The sequence below is a fragment of the Oryctolagus cuniculus genome, chromosome 17, assembly GCF_051225735.1.
Source record: "Oryctolagus cuniculus isolate XC-2025 breed Fujian yellow rabbit chromosome 17, ASM5122573v1, whole genome shotgun sequence".
NCBI classification, from domain to species: Eukaryota; Metazoa; Chordata; class Mammalia; order Lagomorpha; family Leporidae; genus Oryctolagus; species Oryctolagus cuniculus.
The window spans coordinates 6,709,580-6,726,028 of record NC_142883.1 but is presented as its reverse complement, the minus strand read 5'-3'; the positions used below and the strand labels follow the sequence as shown (position 1 = coordinate 6,726,028).

The 16,449-nt window shown below is 52.7% G+C and overlaps 1 protein-coding gene across 8 annotated transcripts; it reads left to right on the top strand.

Annotated features, from left to right (window-relative positions):
• Window positions 1–14,457, top strand: MTNAP1 (mitochondrial nucleoid associated protein 1). 8 transcript variants are annotated; one of them, XR_016223939.1, is made up of 9 exons: window positions 1–304; window positions 2,055–2,214; window positions 3,710–5,199; window positions 9,875–9,964; window positions 10,509–10,616; window positions 11,712–11,800; window positions 13,080–13,148; window positions 13,758–14,042; window positions 14,177–14,457. XR_016223939.1 is itself a non-coding variant. In XM_051825139.3 (6 exons), exons 3-6 carry the CDS (start codon window positions 3,717–3,719, stop codon window positions 11,738–11,740), a joined length of 1,710 nt encoding a protein of 569 aa, XP_051681099.3. In that variant the 5' UTR covers window positions 1–304; window positions 2,055–2,214; window positions 3,710–3,716; the 3' UTR covers window positions 11,741–11,874. The 8 variants fall into 8 exon arrangements, 4 of the variants coding, with proteins under 4 accessions (XP_051681099.3, XP_008269991.3, XP_089173770.1 ...); XR_016223940.1 differs by having other exon boundaries at window positions 11,712–11,806; XR_016223937.1 differs by lacking the exon at window positions 13,080–13,148.
• The last annotated feature ends 1,992 nt before the right edge of the window (window positions 14,458–16,449 follow it).

The following is a 16,449-nucleotide window of genomic DNA, read 5'->3' as shown; positions in this document are numbered from 1 at the left end:
GGAGGAGCGACTGGGAGCTGCGGAGCGAGGACCTCGTGAGAGGTAGCCCGAGCTCCGCCTGTCCACAAATAAGGGGTGGCACCCGGTATAAAACTGAGGCCAGGAGTACAATACATTAAAGTGTGTCACGATGCGATGGCACAAGCCCTTGGATTAAGTCCCTGTGAGGATATTTTTACAAACTGAGCGAGAGCCCCGTCAGGCAGCTGCGTGGACGGCCTGCCGGGGGTCCTGTATCCGGGGGTTGGGCCGGCGCTCGCGGGCAGCCCTGGGGGCTGCGACCTGGGAGCTCCGGGACCCTGAGGTGCGGCCCGGGGCGGGTCGCGGAGGGGCGGGCTGCTTCCTGCGGAGGGGACTCTGCCGATGGGCCGCGGGGTCGCCTCGGCGTGGGGGGTCACGACCGCTGGGCGGAGAAGCGCGGGTGCGGCGAGAGGAGGAAGAGGAGGAGGAGGAGGGTGAGGGGTAGCGGCCACCCTGGAGCCGCCCTGTGCCCGCGAGGCTGGCGGGCCCGGACCCTCTGCGCCCCGGGACAGGCGGCCCGGCTGCTCCTGTCGGCGACGGTGACCGGGACGCGGGAGCACGGGCACCCCTGGGAAGCCGGCCCTGGGGAGCGCCGCTGGGGAGAGAGGCTCCCGGGGCGGCGCGGGTTCGAGGCCCGGCCGATGGCTGGGAAAGCAGTGGACAGTGGTCCAAGTGCTTGGGTCCTTGCACCTGCGTGGGAGACCTGGAAGAGGCTCCCGGGGCGGCGCTGGTTCGAGGCCCGGCCGATGGCTGGGAAAGCAGTGGACAAGGGTCCAAGTGCTCGGGCCCCTGCACCTGCGTGGGAGAGCTGGAAGAGGCTCCCGGGGAGGCGCTGGCCCATCTGGGGAGGGATTGAAGGGCCCAGTCTGTGGCTCTCTGTACCTCTGAGTTCCACAGGTACTTGAGCTGCAGTTGTGTGTTTGCAAATTCGGGGGCCGCGGCTTTCATCCTGTCTGTGCCTTGTCTGACTTGGTGCAGCCTAAGGTGGGTCGGTCGCGTCGGTAACTAGATTGGCCAAGATTATTTGTCTCGAAGATGGTTTCTTTTAAGATTTATTTTATTTGTTTAAAAGACATTTAACAGTGGTGCAGCGGGTAAAGCCACCGCCTGCAGTGCCGGCATCCCATATGGACGCCAGTTCGAGTCCCGGCTGCTCCACTTCTGACCCAGCTCTCTCCTGTGGCCTGGGAAAGCAGTAGAAGATGGCCCAAGACCTTGGGCCCCTGCACCCACGTTGGTGACCTGGAAGAGGCTCCTGGCTCCTGGCTTTGGATCGGCGCAGCTCCGGCTGCTACAGCCAATTGGGGAGCGAACCAGTCTCTACCTCTCTCTGTGACTCTTTCAAATAAGTAAAATAAAATAAATCTTTAAAAAAAAGAAAAAAGGGGCCGGCGCCGCGGCTCACTAGGCTAATCCTCCGCCTTGTGGCGCCAGCACACCGGGTTCTAGTCCTGGTCGGGGCGCCGGATTCTGTCCCGGTTGCCCCTCTTCCAGGCCAGCTCTCTGCTGTGGCCAGGGAGTGCAGTGGAGGATGGCCCAAGTGCTTGGGCCCTGCACCCCATGGGAGACCAGGAGAAGCACCTGGCTCCTGCCATTGGATCAGCGCGGTGCACCGGCTGCAGCGTGCCGGCCGCGGCAGCCATTGGAGGGTGAACCAACAGCAAAGGAAGACCTTTCTCTCTGTCTCTCTCACTGTCCACTCTGCCTGTCAAAAAAAAAAAAAAAAAGACAGTTACAGAGAAAGGTCCTCCATCCACTGATTCACTGCCCACATGGCTGCAGTGGCCAGGGCTGAGCTGAGCTCAGGGGCTTCTTCCTGATCTCCCGCGTGGGTGCAGGGGCCCAAGGTCTTGGGCCATCTTCCACTGCTTTCCCAGGCCACAGCGGAGAGCTGGGTCAGAAATGGAGCAGCCGGGACTTCAACCCGCTGCACCACACACCAGCCCCAGTCGTTCTTTCCATCTGTTTCGTGGTCAGGGGTATGTTCATCGCATTTCTGTGTAATGATAACATTTCTGTGTTTACATCTACAGAGAGAATCCAAACGACAAACATCACGGGCCAGACTCAGTGCTGGGGTGATGCCCTCTGCCCGCGGAATTTTATTTTGCAGAAGGAATAAAGCGGATAAAATAACTTTTAGCCAAACTTCGGAGTTAAACATTTTCTTTTCCTGACTCTAAGGATAACAAGGTACATATATTTTAACTTGCTTTTACACAGTGTGTATTTAACAAAGATTTCAAACTAAATAAATTTGCCAATACCCCATTGTACCACAAACCCTAAATAAAAAGTTGGGGACCATTTCTCCTCCATGTTTATATTGGTACATATGTGTGCATCTTATATATGTGTATTTGTATAAATGAGGGCACTTCAAAATGTTCATGGAAAACGGGGTTAAAAGAGAAGTTTTACTTTGCGAACATATTTAAAATCCACACATTTTTTTTTCATAATACACTGCTGGGACTCGAACCAGCGCCCATATAGATGCCAGCGCTGCAAGTGGTGGCTTTACCCACTGTGCCATGGCGCCAGCCCCATGAAAACCCTTTGTATTCATGAATTTCTTTTCATCCTGCTCTCTACGAGCATTTTGAAGTTCCCCTCATGTATGGGGACACACATACATGCTACTAACACATCACATGTTGGTGGAGCTTCACTTCTCATGGGAGTTCTAAATTTATTAATTGAAGGGCAGAATTACAGAGAGAAATCTTCTAACTGCTGATTCACTCCCCAGATGGCAGTAGCCAGGGCTGGGTTAGGCCGAAGCCAAGAGCCAGAACTCCATCCGGGTCTCCCATGTGGGTGGCGAGACCCAGGCATTTGGGCCATCTGCTGCTTTCCTGGGCGCCTGAGCAAGGAGCTGGATCAGACGCGGAGCAGCCAGGACTTGAACCAGCGCCCATATGGGATGCTGGCATCCCAAGCAGCAGCTTCACCTGCTGTGCCATGCCAGTCGCTCTAAAAGCTTCCTGCAGGGCCTGCACTGCGGCATAGCAAGTAAAAGCCTCTGCCTGCAGTGCCAGCATCCCACATGGTGCCAGTTCAAGTCCCGCGGCTCTGCTTCCAATCCAGCTCCCTGCTAATGTGCCCAGGAAAGCAGCAGAAAATGGCCCAAGTCCTTGGGTCCCTGCACCCACATAGGAGACTTTGAAGAAGCTCCTGGCTCCTGGCTTCAGATCAGCCCAGCTGCAGCCATTGTGGCCATTTGGGGAGTGACCCAGCGGATGGAAGATCTCTCTCTCTCTCTCTCTGTAACTCTGCCTTTCAAATAAATAAATAAATCTTTAAAGCTTCTTTTTGTACCCCATTTTTATATATTACTGTGGAAACTTCTACTCTCTGATCAGTGACTTTGGAATGCTGTGCTTGAAAGATATAGTTTTGGAACTTCTCCTTTATACTCAAGTGATACCAGTTGACTTGCTGTAACCTTAAATAGCAAACATTTTACTCCAGCTAGTATTTTGGACATTTTCTTTTCTTTGATCATTTATCAACTAGATGTAAGTCTCTCACCTACTTGTATGGTAGATTCCCTAGGAAGCTGTAAGAAATGTATAATATCAAGTACAAATCTAAAGTTTCCTTTTAGCCTGGATTGTTACGAATAACACAAAATACTAATTTACAAACTAGGTGCACCTCATAATTTCATATTTGCCCTTTGCAGGAAGAAGATGAGTGATAATCAGCCCAGAATGGAGGTGTGCCCTTTTTGCAAGAAGCCATTTAAAAGATTAAAATCCCACCTGCCGTACTGTAAGATGTTGGGAGCAACCTTACCTGGTGACCAAAATGTTCAGCAGTCTAAGCCAACTACGCCTGCACGCACTAAAAAAGTGAAAGAGCCCCTCAAAGATTTAATTAAAGCCAAAGGAAGAAAGTTAGAGAGTGAGGGAAAAAATACTAAACTGATACGGGACAAGCCAGCACAGACAAACGAGCCCCCTGCAGGCCTGGCCGTTGGCTCAGAGAGAGCAAGCACCACCACAAAGCCAGACCAAGACGTCAGCCATCAAACTCAGCTCTCGTTCAGGATGTTAAAAAACACTGAGCCCAAGGTCAGTTTCCACCCAGAAACCGAGGCTCAGTTTTATGCACCAGAGGGCGCATCTCCTAGAAGAGGACTAGGACTTGGCAAAGATTTGCCTAAATCGGAAGGAAGGAGATGCAGCCCTCCAGAAGCAGACGCCTCTCTCCTGGCTGGCTCGCTGGAACCGTTTTTGTCAAATCAAGGAAGAAAATATCCCTCAGCTGCGCAGACCACTTCTGCTGACCTGAAACGGGACACAGCTGATGCCCCAAGACAGGGACTTCTGGTAAAACCACTAGATGTGCCTGTTGGTGGTCATCACAGCTCTCCAAAGACCCTCCGTGAGGAGGCTAACGGAGCAAGGCTGGCAGCGTGGAGCGGTGAGAGAGGTTCTGCAGGAAGGGCTCGCCTCTGCGCCATCTCTGCTGATGGCAGAGACACTGAGACTCGGCGAGAGGACACAGAGTCACTCATGTTAGCCCTTAAAATTAGCCCATTAGGAAAAACCCAAGTCCAACAGAACCAAGAAAAAGGACTTACCCTGGGAGCAGAGGCTTGTGGGAGCAAAGGAAATGCCGAGGCAGGCGTGTCTGGCACAGGGGTGCAGGAGTGGACTTCCACGAGCAGCTTCAAGACTGGTGATTCAGCCACACAGAGGATATCTCGAGACGAAGGTCCGCATTCACGTGTGTTCACTCCAAGGGAGAAAGCTCACGATGGGTGTCTTTCTGTCCTGCAGTCAAGGAATCAGAGTCTTACCTCTTTGGCTATCAGAGTGCTTCAAGAAGAGAAAGCAGGAGGAACTCGGAATCGAGTCCCTGATGTAGGAGGATTAATGGACAGTAAGGGGCCGGGCTCTCTGGCCCGCAGATCTGGCCAAGCCTTGCCCTCTGGGTGCCAGCAGTCTTTGCGGTCAGCCCAGCCTCACGTTTCTAAAAGCCCCTTCTTCAGTCATGTTGACCCTGGGGAGAGAAAGACCCTTCCCAGTTCCATGGGGCTGGAGTGGTTTCCAGAACTCTATCCTGCTTACCTTGGACTCGGGGTGTTGCCGGAGAAGCCTCAGTATCGGAATGCAGTGGTCCAGACGCCTCAGCTCATCAGTCCCGAGGGGGCGGGTCACTCGCAAGGTAAACATCCCGCCCCTCACAGCGCTCTCTGCCTTTGGAATCAACAGCATTTTTCATTTTCAGCTTATTTACACCTAGACATTTCAGTGCAGATTTCTGATTGTTCTGAAACGTTGCTTTTGCTCCAGGAGTCAGCAGTAATGGTCTCTCTCTCTCTCTCTCTCTCTCTCTCTCTCTCTCTCTCTCTCTCTCCCCCTCTCCCTCTACCAAGTGTTGAAGTGGGCTATGACAGGCTTGTAGTACAGCTAGTGGCTGAATTTCTACATTGGGAAGAGGCATGACGGGTAGAGGCTGGGTGGTTATTCAGGCTGCACAGACCCAAGACAAGCATAAAGACTTCAGAATTCCCTTGAATGGAGCAAGCACTGTGTTCAGAATGTAATCAGGACAGGTCATCTAGGAACCAGGTTTGAGGTTTGTGGGCAGAGGCAGCATCTGGAATCCACGGTAGCAAAGAAAGCATGAGCGGAAGCTGTGGAGTGGGAGGCAAAGCCGGGGTACACTTGCCAGGGAAGGGTGGCGGTCAAGGCAGGGGGTGGAAGTGCAGGCTTGGGAGGTGAACTGGGCAAGGGGAAGGCCAGAGATGGAAGGCAGGAGTGGACGCTGGCCCGAGCCTGGCTGTGAATCAGTCTCGTCAGGAGCTTCCCAAATGTCTTCATTTTCCTCACCAGGAAGCCTTTTTTTTTTTTTTCTCCCCGATTTTCTAGGGGCATCAAATAGTATCTAGCTCGAGGTCAGTGGTGCTTTCAGGCATATTTTCGCAGGACCTGTGACAACTTGGATAATGGGTATTGTGAAAATACCACATAGATTTCAAAACACTTTCTGATGGTTCTCTTTTTCAAGATTGATTTGTGTATTTGCAAGGCACTATGACAGAGAAGGGAGAGAGTGACCCTCCACCTGCTGGTTCATTCCCCAGATGCCTGCAATAGCCAAGGCTGGGCCAGGCCAATACCAGCAGCCAGGAACTCTATCCAGGTCTCCCACGTGGGTGACAGGAACCCAGTGCTTGGGCATTGTGCTGCCTCCCAGGCCCGGCAGCAGGAAGCTGGATTGGAAGCAGCGGCAGGACTTGATCCCATCAGTGCGTTCTGATACGGGATGTAAGTGTTCCAGGCAGCAGCTTACCCCGTTGTACCGCAGTGCCTGCCCTCAGAATAAATTTTTTTTTGAACCAAAATAAACTTACCTTTTAATAGCATTTTTGCATGAACTCTTTGAAGTACCTTCCCTGAAACTCAATTTCCTTATCTATGAAAGAGGATAACACTGCCCCAGTGTTGATACAAGGGTTACGTGAGAAAACCCACGTGAACAGGCAAGCATCGTGCCTTACACAGGCTAACCCGGTACTGTCTGCCCACAGCCCTGCCTGCAAGCATTGAGGGAGTCCTTTGGGTTCTGAGACAGGAAGGGGCAGATGACCTATTGAAGGTCTTGGCCTGAGCAAGGGAATGTATAACCCATTCTTCTTAGCCAAGATTCCATGAAAGTTCAAAGTTGTTTAATAAAGATTTATTTATTTTGAAAGAGTTACAGAGAACGAGCTTCCATACGCTGATTCACTCCCCAAATGGCCACGAAAGCCAGCACTGGGCTGGGCTGAAGCCAAGAGCTTCACCTGGGTCTCCCACGTAGGTACAGGGACCCAAATACTTGGGCCTTCTTCCTCTGCTTTCCCCAGGCCATTAGCAAGGAGCTGGATCAGAGGTGGAGCAGCCAGGACGCAAACCAGTGCCCACGTAGAATGCTAGTATAAGCAGTGGTTTTACCTGCTACACCACAACGCCAGCCCCCAAAAGTTCTTTTTTTTTTTTTTTTTTTAAGATTTATTTATTTACTTGAAAGAGTTACACGGAGAGAGAAGGAAAGGCAGAGAGACAGCAGGGTGGGGGAGTCTTCTATCCATTGGGTCACTCCCCAGTTGGCCACAATGGCCAGAGCTGCACTGATCCAAAGCCGGAGCTTCTTCAGGGTCCCACGCGGGTACAGGGGCCCAGGGACTTGAGCCATCTTCTACCGCTTTTCCAGGCCACAGCAGAGAGCTGGATTGGAAGTGGAACAGCCGGGACTTGAACAGGAGCCCATATGGGATGCTGGCACTGTAGGCGGTGGCTTTACCCACTACACCACAGTGCCAGCCCTGTAAATAAATCTTTTAAAAATATATCCGTAAGGGGCTGTTGCTGTGCCGTAGTGGGTAAAGCTGCTGCCTGCAGTGCTGGCATCTCCTGTGAATGCCGGTTCAAGTCCCGGCTGTACCACTTCGAGTCCAGCTCTCTGCTATGGCCTGGGAAGGCACTGGAGGATGGCACAAGTCCTTGGGCCCCTGCACCCGCACGGAGACCCAAAGGAAGCTTCGGCAGTTGCAGTCGTTTGGGGAGTGAACCAGCAGATGGAAGACCTCTCTCTCTCTGCCTCTGACTTTCAAGTAAGTAAATAAATCTGTGTGTGTGTGTGTGGAGCTGCTGTCAATGGAAGTTCAACCATGTAAGTTGGGCTTGAAATGTAGGCACTTTTGTGGCAGGCAAAAACAAGACAGTGTCCAGGAGATGCAAGGGAGGGACGATAGGTGTGGCCATGGGTTTTGGTCTCCGGCCCCCCGTTGGAAGCCAGCATGCATGGGCAGCAGGCAGAGAAGGCACTGAAAACAAGCAGAACAAGATAGGTGGGTGCCGAGCAGGCCTTCCTGGGCTGTAGGCTTATGAGAGCCCAGCTCAGAGCCTGGATTGATGTCGCCTAAGTTTGGCTTAGTCCATAGCCGGAAGTGGATAGGCTTACCTGGCACTGCTGCGGACGTGACCACACAGGCAGTTTGTGTGTTTTTATTTATTTATTTTTATTTTATTTTATTTTTTTTTTTGACAGGCAGAGTGGACAGTGAGAGAGAGAGACAGAGAGAAAGGTCTTCCTTTTGCCGTTGGTTCACCCTCCAATGGCCGCAGCAGCCGGCGCACTGCGGCCGGCGCACCACGCTGATCTGATGGCAGGAGCCAGGTGCTTCTCCTGGTCTCCCATGGGGTGCAGGGCCCAAGCACTTGGGCCATCCTCCACTGCACTCCCTGGCCACAGCAGAGAGCTGGCCTGGAAGAGGGGCAACCGGGACAGAATCCGGCGCCCCAACCAGGACTAGAACCCAGTGTGCCGGCGCCGCTAGGCGGAGGATTAGCCTAGTGAGCCGCGGCGCCGGCCACAGGCAGTTTTCATGATGTCTTTCTCCTCATTTTTTCCAAGATGCATGAATTACCCGTATTGTTTGAAGGGACTAGTCTTAGCAAGGGAGTTAACTCCAGAGAGCCTGGTCCCTTACTGCCCACTGATGCTCTGTGTCATACCTTGGAAGCTAACGTGGTTCTTTTCACTGTTACCCTAATAGAATGACTGTTGAGTCATGTTTTAACATCCACAGCAACTTTGACCTCCTAAACCTAGCATCAAAATTTGCTTGATTTGTCCTTCAACCTAGTGAACCAAACCAAGACCAGAGAACTCTCAGTGGTAGAGATTCCCTGCCTGCGTTAAACATAAAGACAGGTACGGGGAAAATGTGGGTGAGCAGCATACGCCCTCTTTTCTGGTTTTCCTTAAGGTGTTTGTGTATGAAGCACAAAGAAACGTTTGCTAGCCAGTAATAGCAGTGGGTGACATACGTGTTGACTGTAGCTGGTAGTGACAGAGAGCGTCCTGAACCCAGACACCCCAAACATGCCACAGAATCTGAAGCTTTGTGAGTGCCAGCTTGACACCACAAGTGGAAAATTCCACACCGGACCTCACGTGGCATCACAGGCACACTAAAAATGTTTAATAAAACCACCTTGAGGCCGGCGCCGTGGCTCACTAGGCTAATCCTCCGCCTTGCGGTGCCGGCACACCAGGTTCTAGTCCCGGTCAGGGCGCCGGATTCTGTCCCGGTTGCCCCTCTTCCAGGCCAGCTCTCTGCTGTGGCCAGGGAGTGCAGTGGAGGATGGCCCAAGTGCTTGGGCCCTGCACCCCATGGGAGACCAGGAGAAGCTCCTGGCTCCTGCCATTGAATCAGCGCAGTGCGCCGGCCGCAGCGGCCATTGGAGGGTGAACCAATGGCAAAGGAAGACCTTTCTCTCTGTCTCTCTCTCTCACTGTCCACTCTGCCTGTCAAAAAAAAAAAAAAAAGAAAAAGAAAAAAAAAACACCTTGAGGCTGTGTTACACGGTGCATATGGAACAGAAATGAAGTCATATTTAGACTTGGGCTCCATCCTCAAGATTCCTCACTTGTATACGTTCAGATAGCCCAGAATCCAAAGTCTGAACCATCTCTGGCCCCCAGCATTTCAAAATAAGGATGCTCGCGCTCTAGTGGACGGCCCTGTGTAGCAGATGGTGGGTGAGAGTGAGTCACCTCCTCACCGTGTGCACAGGGGTCACCTGGGCACACTGTGGTCCTCAGATCGCAGCCGAGCAGAGCTGCTGACCACCAGGGGGCTCCTCACGCAGCCTTCTGACAAAAGGCTGTTTTCCACCTGCCATGCATTTCACTTTGAACACCTGGTGAAGTCCAAGGCCGAGACCGTTAGCCTACCTGTTCAGAACAGGCTTTCCTGAGGCCCAGACTTGGGAACGCTGGCGATGAAATGTTGGGGAGGCGGTAAATGCAGCTGAACAATCACCGTGACTTCTGTTTGGAACCGTAGTTCCTTTGTTGGAAAGAAGTTCGACTGACGTGAGTGTGGAACCCCCGCCCGGCTTCTCCCTACAGAGGCTCTTGGGAGCTGTGCAGCAAGGTGAGACTGGACTTGCTGACTGCTGGGTTCTGTTGCTGACTGCAAACATTTGGGAGAAGCTTCTGTTGCTTCAGGCTTTTGTAACGAGGAAGAGGAAAAGAGAAGAACAAGTGTGCCGTCTCCCCAGCCTTCTGTTATCTCGTTTCATTTTGGAGTCTGACCAAAGCTAATACAATAGGAGCTGCCAGTGACGGAGCAGCTTGCATTTCCGATGCCCTCCTTCTGCCTCTCCCATAGTGACGAGGCCTCCTCCTGAAGCTAGCAAGGTTTTCCACCTCAGATGAACCGGCTGTGTTAGTCTCCTCCCTACTGCAGCTAAGCAAGCTCCCAAAAGAAGTGTGATTTTGTTAAGGTTAGGTCTTTGGATTTTAGCCTTTTCATGTGCATAAACTATGTGTTTGTGAACTGTGTCTTTGTAAGTTCTGTTAACTGCAGCTCAGTCGCCCAAGCCAGCTGAGCTAGCCGGAGTAGCTCCCAGACCGACAATGGGACTTCCTGGTGCCAGGTCACACTGTAACGGCCAGGCGTGTTTCCTTTTGCACAGGCTGGATCCGGTACAGCGCCACCGTAAGGCAGCGTGGAGTCGGTGGCATCACGATGCTCTTCACGGGATACTTCATCCTTTGCTGTCGCTGGAGTTTCAGGCATCTGAGTAAGCCTTTCTGTGTCTCTAGCCTAAATGACAGGCCGCGCTGCACTGTAGGCACCCCCTGAATTGCTTTTCCTATTCCAGTTTTGCAGTACCCGACATCCCCTAGTAAATGAGCTATTGCCTGGAGATCTGGGTTGTACGTGGGGAGGGAGGATTTGAGACTTTGTTTATAATGGCCTTTGTAGGATTTGACTGGAATTTACATAATTGCCCCTGTCCTCCATCTAATGCTGTCCTTGGTGGTGTGCGGTCTAGAAGATCCACTGGCCAAATCTGTGTCCCTCAAAGAGGGCAGGTGCTGTCCTTGGTGCCGCGTTTGCCTTGAAACCACAGCGGGGTGACCCAGAGGGGAGCGGGAACAGAAACCGCTGACACTCGGCAGGGTGCCAGCGTCTCCCAGCGTCCCAGTCTTTCTGCATCTAAAAATCAAGCTCCCCTCTAGGAATCTGAGCTGGCACCAAGCCTTAGCCAGAAGGAAAATGCCCAAATTTATTTCCCTTTCAAGGTAACATTGGCTCCTTTTAAGTACTATGTAATTAAGTGTATCTTCATAGTTTAAGGGGAAAAAAGACATCATTAGGAACCAAAAAAATGCAGTATTTTCTCCAATTAGAAAAATAAGCTCCAAGGACAAAATTAAAAAAAAAAAATAAAGACGCTTTCAGTATAAAAGTACAAGATTATAATGGACAAATAAAGGTCACTATATTTTACGTACAGCATGATGAAACTTTTTTAAAAAACCGGGGCTTGACTGTAATTGCAGGGTTTTGGCTAAATCAGTGCCTGGTAAGGAGGGCAGGTGGCCCAGCACAGCCCCGTGGCGAGCACAGTCCTCTGCTCGTCATCCCACACAAACAGTGCGGCCCAAACCAGGGCCCACCGAGGTCAAGGCTCCCCTCAGGGTTTGCCAGTCTGAAAGGGGTCTACTTGGTAAAACCTGGTGTTAATAGGCACAGGCTTAGTAGACGTTTCATAAATTCATAAAACAAAAAACGGAACAGTAGGTCTGTGTCTGCGAGAGGTAGAAGCCTACATCAGGAGAGGGGGAGGCTGCCGCGTGGGTCCGTAACCTTTATCTCTGTTTATCCAAAGAGCTGCAGCGCTGGCGTAAGCAATGTTGACCTGGACGCCGCTTACGAAAGCTCTGGAGCTGCAAGGGGCGTGCGGTGCGGACAGCTGCGGTACAGGTTTAACCGTTTAAATTGTATTGGGACAGGAGAGGGGGTGAAGTGAATAAAGGTGTTGGCATCTGAAACAGTTATGTAGGAAGTAGATGTTTCATTAAGGCGGACAGATGGGATTCTGTCCAGATGCTTCTCTGGCTTGCTCTCAGGAAACCTGTGGGAAATGGAATTAAAAGTATGGATTTATTTTGGTGCAAAAATGTTTTTTTATAATGCATGGAAAATGCAGGTTATGAAAAAACTATACATGGATTTTAAATATTTTTGGCACCAATATAAACTGAATTTTAATTCCACTTTTCCATGACCTTTTTGAAGTCTCTCACTCTCTCTCCGCTTTGCTTGTAATATCCGCGTGCCAAAATATGAGGTCAGTCCTTCCTACGCCTCGTGAGGCTCTTTCAGAACTGAGGAAAAGCAGATGGTTCTTCTCAGGCCGGCGCAGACCGCTTGTGCGCTGTTCCCTGCACTTCTTCCCAGAACGTGGACTCTGGCTCCCTAGTGGGGATGATTTAACTCTGCCACAGATTCTCATGGTTAAACATACTCACAAGTGTGTCCCCATCTACGAGAACTTTCCATAAGGAGAAAAGTCAGAGTTGAGGGCGAGAATTCTAGTCTAGTGCAGGCATCAGGAACTGCGCTGGACCTCCAGACAGGGTCCTCTTGAAAGGGCCCTTCCGAGAGGGCTGCGGGAGTCCGAACCTGGGTCAGCACGCGGCGGCCCCGCAGTGGTACGCCCTTAGTCCCTTAGCCCCTTCAGCAGGCTTCTGCCCCTCCCCTTCTTTTTTATTTTTTATTTTTTTGACAGGCAGAGTGGACAGTGAGAGAGAGAGACAGAGAGAAAGGTTTTCCTTTTACTGTTGGTTCACCTCCCAATGGCTGCTGTGGCCGGTGCACCGCGCTGATCCGAAGCCAGGAGCCAGGTGCTTCTCCTGGTCTCCCATGGGGTGCAGGGCCCAAGCACTTGGGCCATCCTCCACTGCACTCCCTGGCCACAGCAGAGAGCTGGCCTGGAAGAGGGGCAACCGGGACAGAATCCGGCGCCCCAACCTGGACTAGAACCCGGTATGCTGGCACCGCAAGGCGGAGGATTAGCCTATTGAGCCGCGGCGCCGGCCTGTTTGTGCCCTTCTAAATGAAGTCCGGAACCCAGCCCCGCTCGCACAGCTGTTGGCTCTGGCAGCCTCACCCTGCACTGGCAAAGTTGAGCAATTGCAGCAGAAACCCTGTGCCCCCCAAAACTCAAAAGTATTTCCTGTGCGACCCCTCACAGCCCCCGCCCGAGGACAGGCGACCCGTCCAGGTGTCAGAGTTACACAGACCGGAGATCGGCGCCGGCCGGGTGAGGAGACATTTACATAGGAGTCTGTCCCGGGTGCCCGTGCTGCCCTGGACTGCCCGTCACCTGGAGTGCTGTGGGAGCACACAGGGCAGCATGGCTGCAACTGGTGTCGCGTGCCAAAACCAGAATGCCGAGACACCGACAGCACTTAACCATTTGGTAATCACGATACACAGATGTGTGAAAAAGAGGTCCAGTGATCCATTGATCCTAAAGGATGTCTGCTTCCTGTTGCTCAGTGTAGGGCACAGGGGAGACCCTGTAGGCGGGGGGGGGGGGGGGGGGGTACTTGATATCATTCAGGACCAAGGATTATCTCACACATGGTGGGAATGAGCAACACTCTTTAGCAGAATTATTTAAGTTACTGTGAATGCATTCTTAAATAAAATGATGTGGAGGGCTTTGAAATAGAGCTTGAAGGTATCTCCGTGTCCTGGAGTTGTTTGCAGAAGTCCCCAAAGTAGTGGAAAGAAAGGCTCCCTCGTCGTCTTGCTGCCACCGGGGTTGGGAGAATAACTGAAGACCGTAGATGTTTTCTTCGTAATGTTCAGAATAGTTTAAGAGAATTGTTGAGATAAGTTGATGACCGGGTAATTCTCTTCCTAGATTTAGACCTAAGCAAACTCAGCATGATCAAGGAATGTACTTCATAGCTCCAGTGTGCAGCTTCGGTGTAAACTTGCCCAAGGTGCATTTTTACGCGAGTATCCCTGTAAGTTCATTTGCACAGCCAGGCCCGAGCAGGAGGTGCAACTCTGCCACCTGCAGAAGTCCTCTCCACAAAGCCGGGGGAAAGAGAAGGCGGCTTCCCAGGATCCCCGCGCTCAGCAGCCTTCTGCATTTGGCTCTTAGTCATGCCGTGCGCCTTCTGGGGCACTGACGACAGCTTCCGTAAGTAACCAGCCATGTTCACATCCTGCTGCCGGCGCAGCAGCACGAGTAGAAATTGGGGCGGGGACATTTAGCCTCGTGGTTAAGATCCCTTCACCCCTGGGTTAACTCCTAGCCCTGCCTCCCAATTCCAGCTCCCTGCTAATTCAGACCGGGGAAGCAGAAGTGACGGCTCAGGTGGCTGGGTCTCCGCCACCCGCCTGGGAGACCCGAGTTGAGTTCCCAGCTACAGGCTCTGGCCTGGGCCAGCCCTGACCTTGTGGATATTCAGGGAGTGGACCAGCAGATGGGAGGCCTCTCTTTCTGCTTCTCCAATAGTAGTATTTTGTTGAGTCATTAACAAGCTGTTTAATGCTTTATGCAGAGCCTGCATATTACTACACCACTCTGTATAATAAAAGTATTTTTAAAAAAATATCAGTCTGAGCTAATCATTTGTCTCTTCCAGAACCTCACCTGTGAGGTGAGTGCGTGTGTCAGTGGGGCAGGTTACTCCACTTCCTGGAGCCCCCTTTGGCTGTAATGGGGATAATTATACCTACTTTGTAGGGATTCGTTGAGAAGCCTTGTGTCTAAATTCCGGCAAGGCCTGACTTATTAATAGCGCTTGTTCTAAAACCATGTTTGCCATTAGACCGCATCCAAATTCTAAACTTGAACCAAGGAAGAGAGACCCCACTGTTCTCCACCTCAGCGCAGCTGACACTCGGCCGCTTGCTCAGTGCCAGTGTACACACAGACACTGTCTCAGCTCTGGGGGCCGTGCTGTCGGGATCGCAGTCCCACAGGCATGGGTGCTGCCGAGGCCTCCCCTGGCCACCTCGCTGCCATGTCCTCACATGACCTCACCACTGGGCAAGCGCTCTCCTCCCTTCCAAAGGCCCCACCTCCTAGGACCCTCACCCTGAGAACTCTGGGTACATTTCGGGGGACAGCAACACTCGGTGCACAGCAGGGCCTTTGCCTGCACTACCTGAGCTTGCTTCCATTCTGGGTTTCCCACACCTCTGTTCTTGCTTTTCCTGCACCATTTCCCACGTGGCTTCCCGCCCTGCTCACAGCCCCTCCCTCTGGTCTCAGGGTGGTGCTGTGGGGGAGGATGAGCCCCAGGGCCACCACTCCCTGAGGCAGACAAGGCTCCAGTGACAGTGACGTTCTCCCCCTGGGTTCCCATCTGCTTTGATGTCACAGCGTCTCAGGTTTCATCTGGAAGGCAAAGTGCTGTCCCAACAAGTCCCAAATGTCCCCTGCCCACCAGGCCCCCTCTGCCTTTGACCCTCAAGCCTGACCTGTCCCCTTTGTGCTGCAACCTGGTATGCCTGTGGGCTGCCTTGGGGCCAGGGGACACTCAGGCCTCCACACCTTTCTAGAAGGTTCTGCAACAGAACATGTGTCTGAGCATGATGCCTCCAAACCCGGCTTGCCCCTAACCAAACCGCACAACCACGGGCATCTGGGGTCCACCCACGCCCAGCCACCTCCACCCGCAGAACCTCAGCAGGGGCCTTGCCAGCTGATCGGCTGCCCCGCTCGGCCAGGGCCGGGAAAGGCCGGAGCCCACCTCAGGACTGTTAAAGGGTCGTCTTCAGCCTTCAACAGAAAGCCCTGCAGTAGGCAGCTCTCCAGGAAGAGGGGACGCACCCTTTAAATGCGACTCAGAGCCGAGATCCTCTTTAAGGACCAATATGCATTTTTTTTCTACCATGGATTTTTTTTTTTTAAATACAACCGACGTGGGCACTATTTCCGCTGGCCTTGCAAATTGCATTTTCCCACAGGAACGCTCCTGCTTCCTGGTTGTTCAGGGTTGGAGGGGAGAGGGCGGGCAGAGCTTGGCGCTGGCTCAGCAGGGGAGGAGTCTCCAGACACAGCCCCCAAAAGTGGTCCTCCCCCAACGTGCTTCCCTGCTCTCAGGATCAACCCCTCCACTCAACCCTCCTTGTGTCCGCGATAGGCTCCCTAGTCAGATTTTCAGGAGGGGGAATGATGGGAGGGAGTGGCTTGTCCAGGGTCACGGGGCGGGGCGTGGAGGCCCATGTGTCCTGGGGCTGCCCCCAGGTGACCCTCCATGCAGAAGCAACTCGCCATGCCAGCTGGGCTCCTCGTTGCTCCTTAAGCACGTGCCCTGCGTGGGCCTGCATTTTCCCATCTCATCCCTCCAACGGCCGTGACACTGCTTGTGTCCTGCTCATCTTGCAGAACAAGGGAACAGCCTGAGGAGGTTACGGAATTGGCCCATGTAGCCCAGGGCGGCCTAGAACTGGGGCTCCTGGGCAGGCATTCTTCTTGACCCTTGACCCTGCAGCTCCAGCGGGCAGGCTGCCGCCCTCACCCACCAAAGGCAGGGGCTTTGTCGCTCTTTTCTGTTCTTCCAAAAAGTTCTGCTTGGCCACCCTCCTTTCCAGGG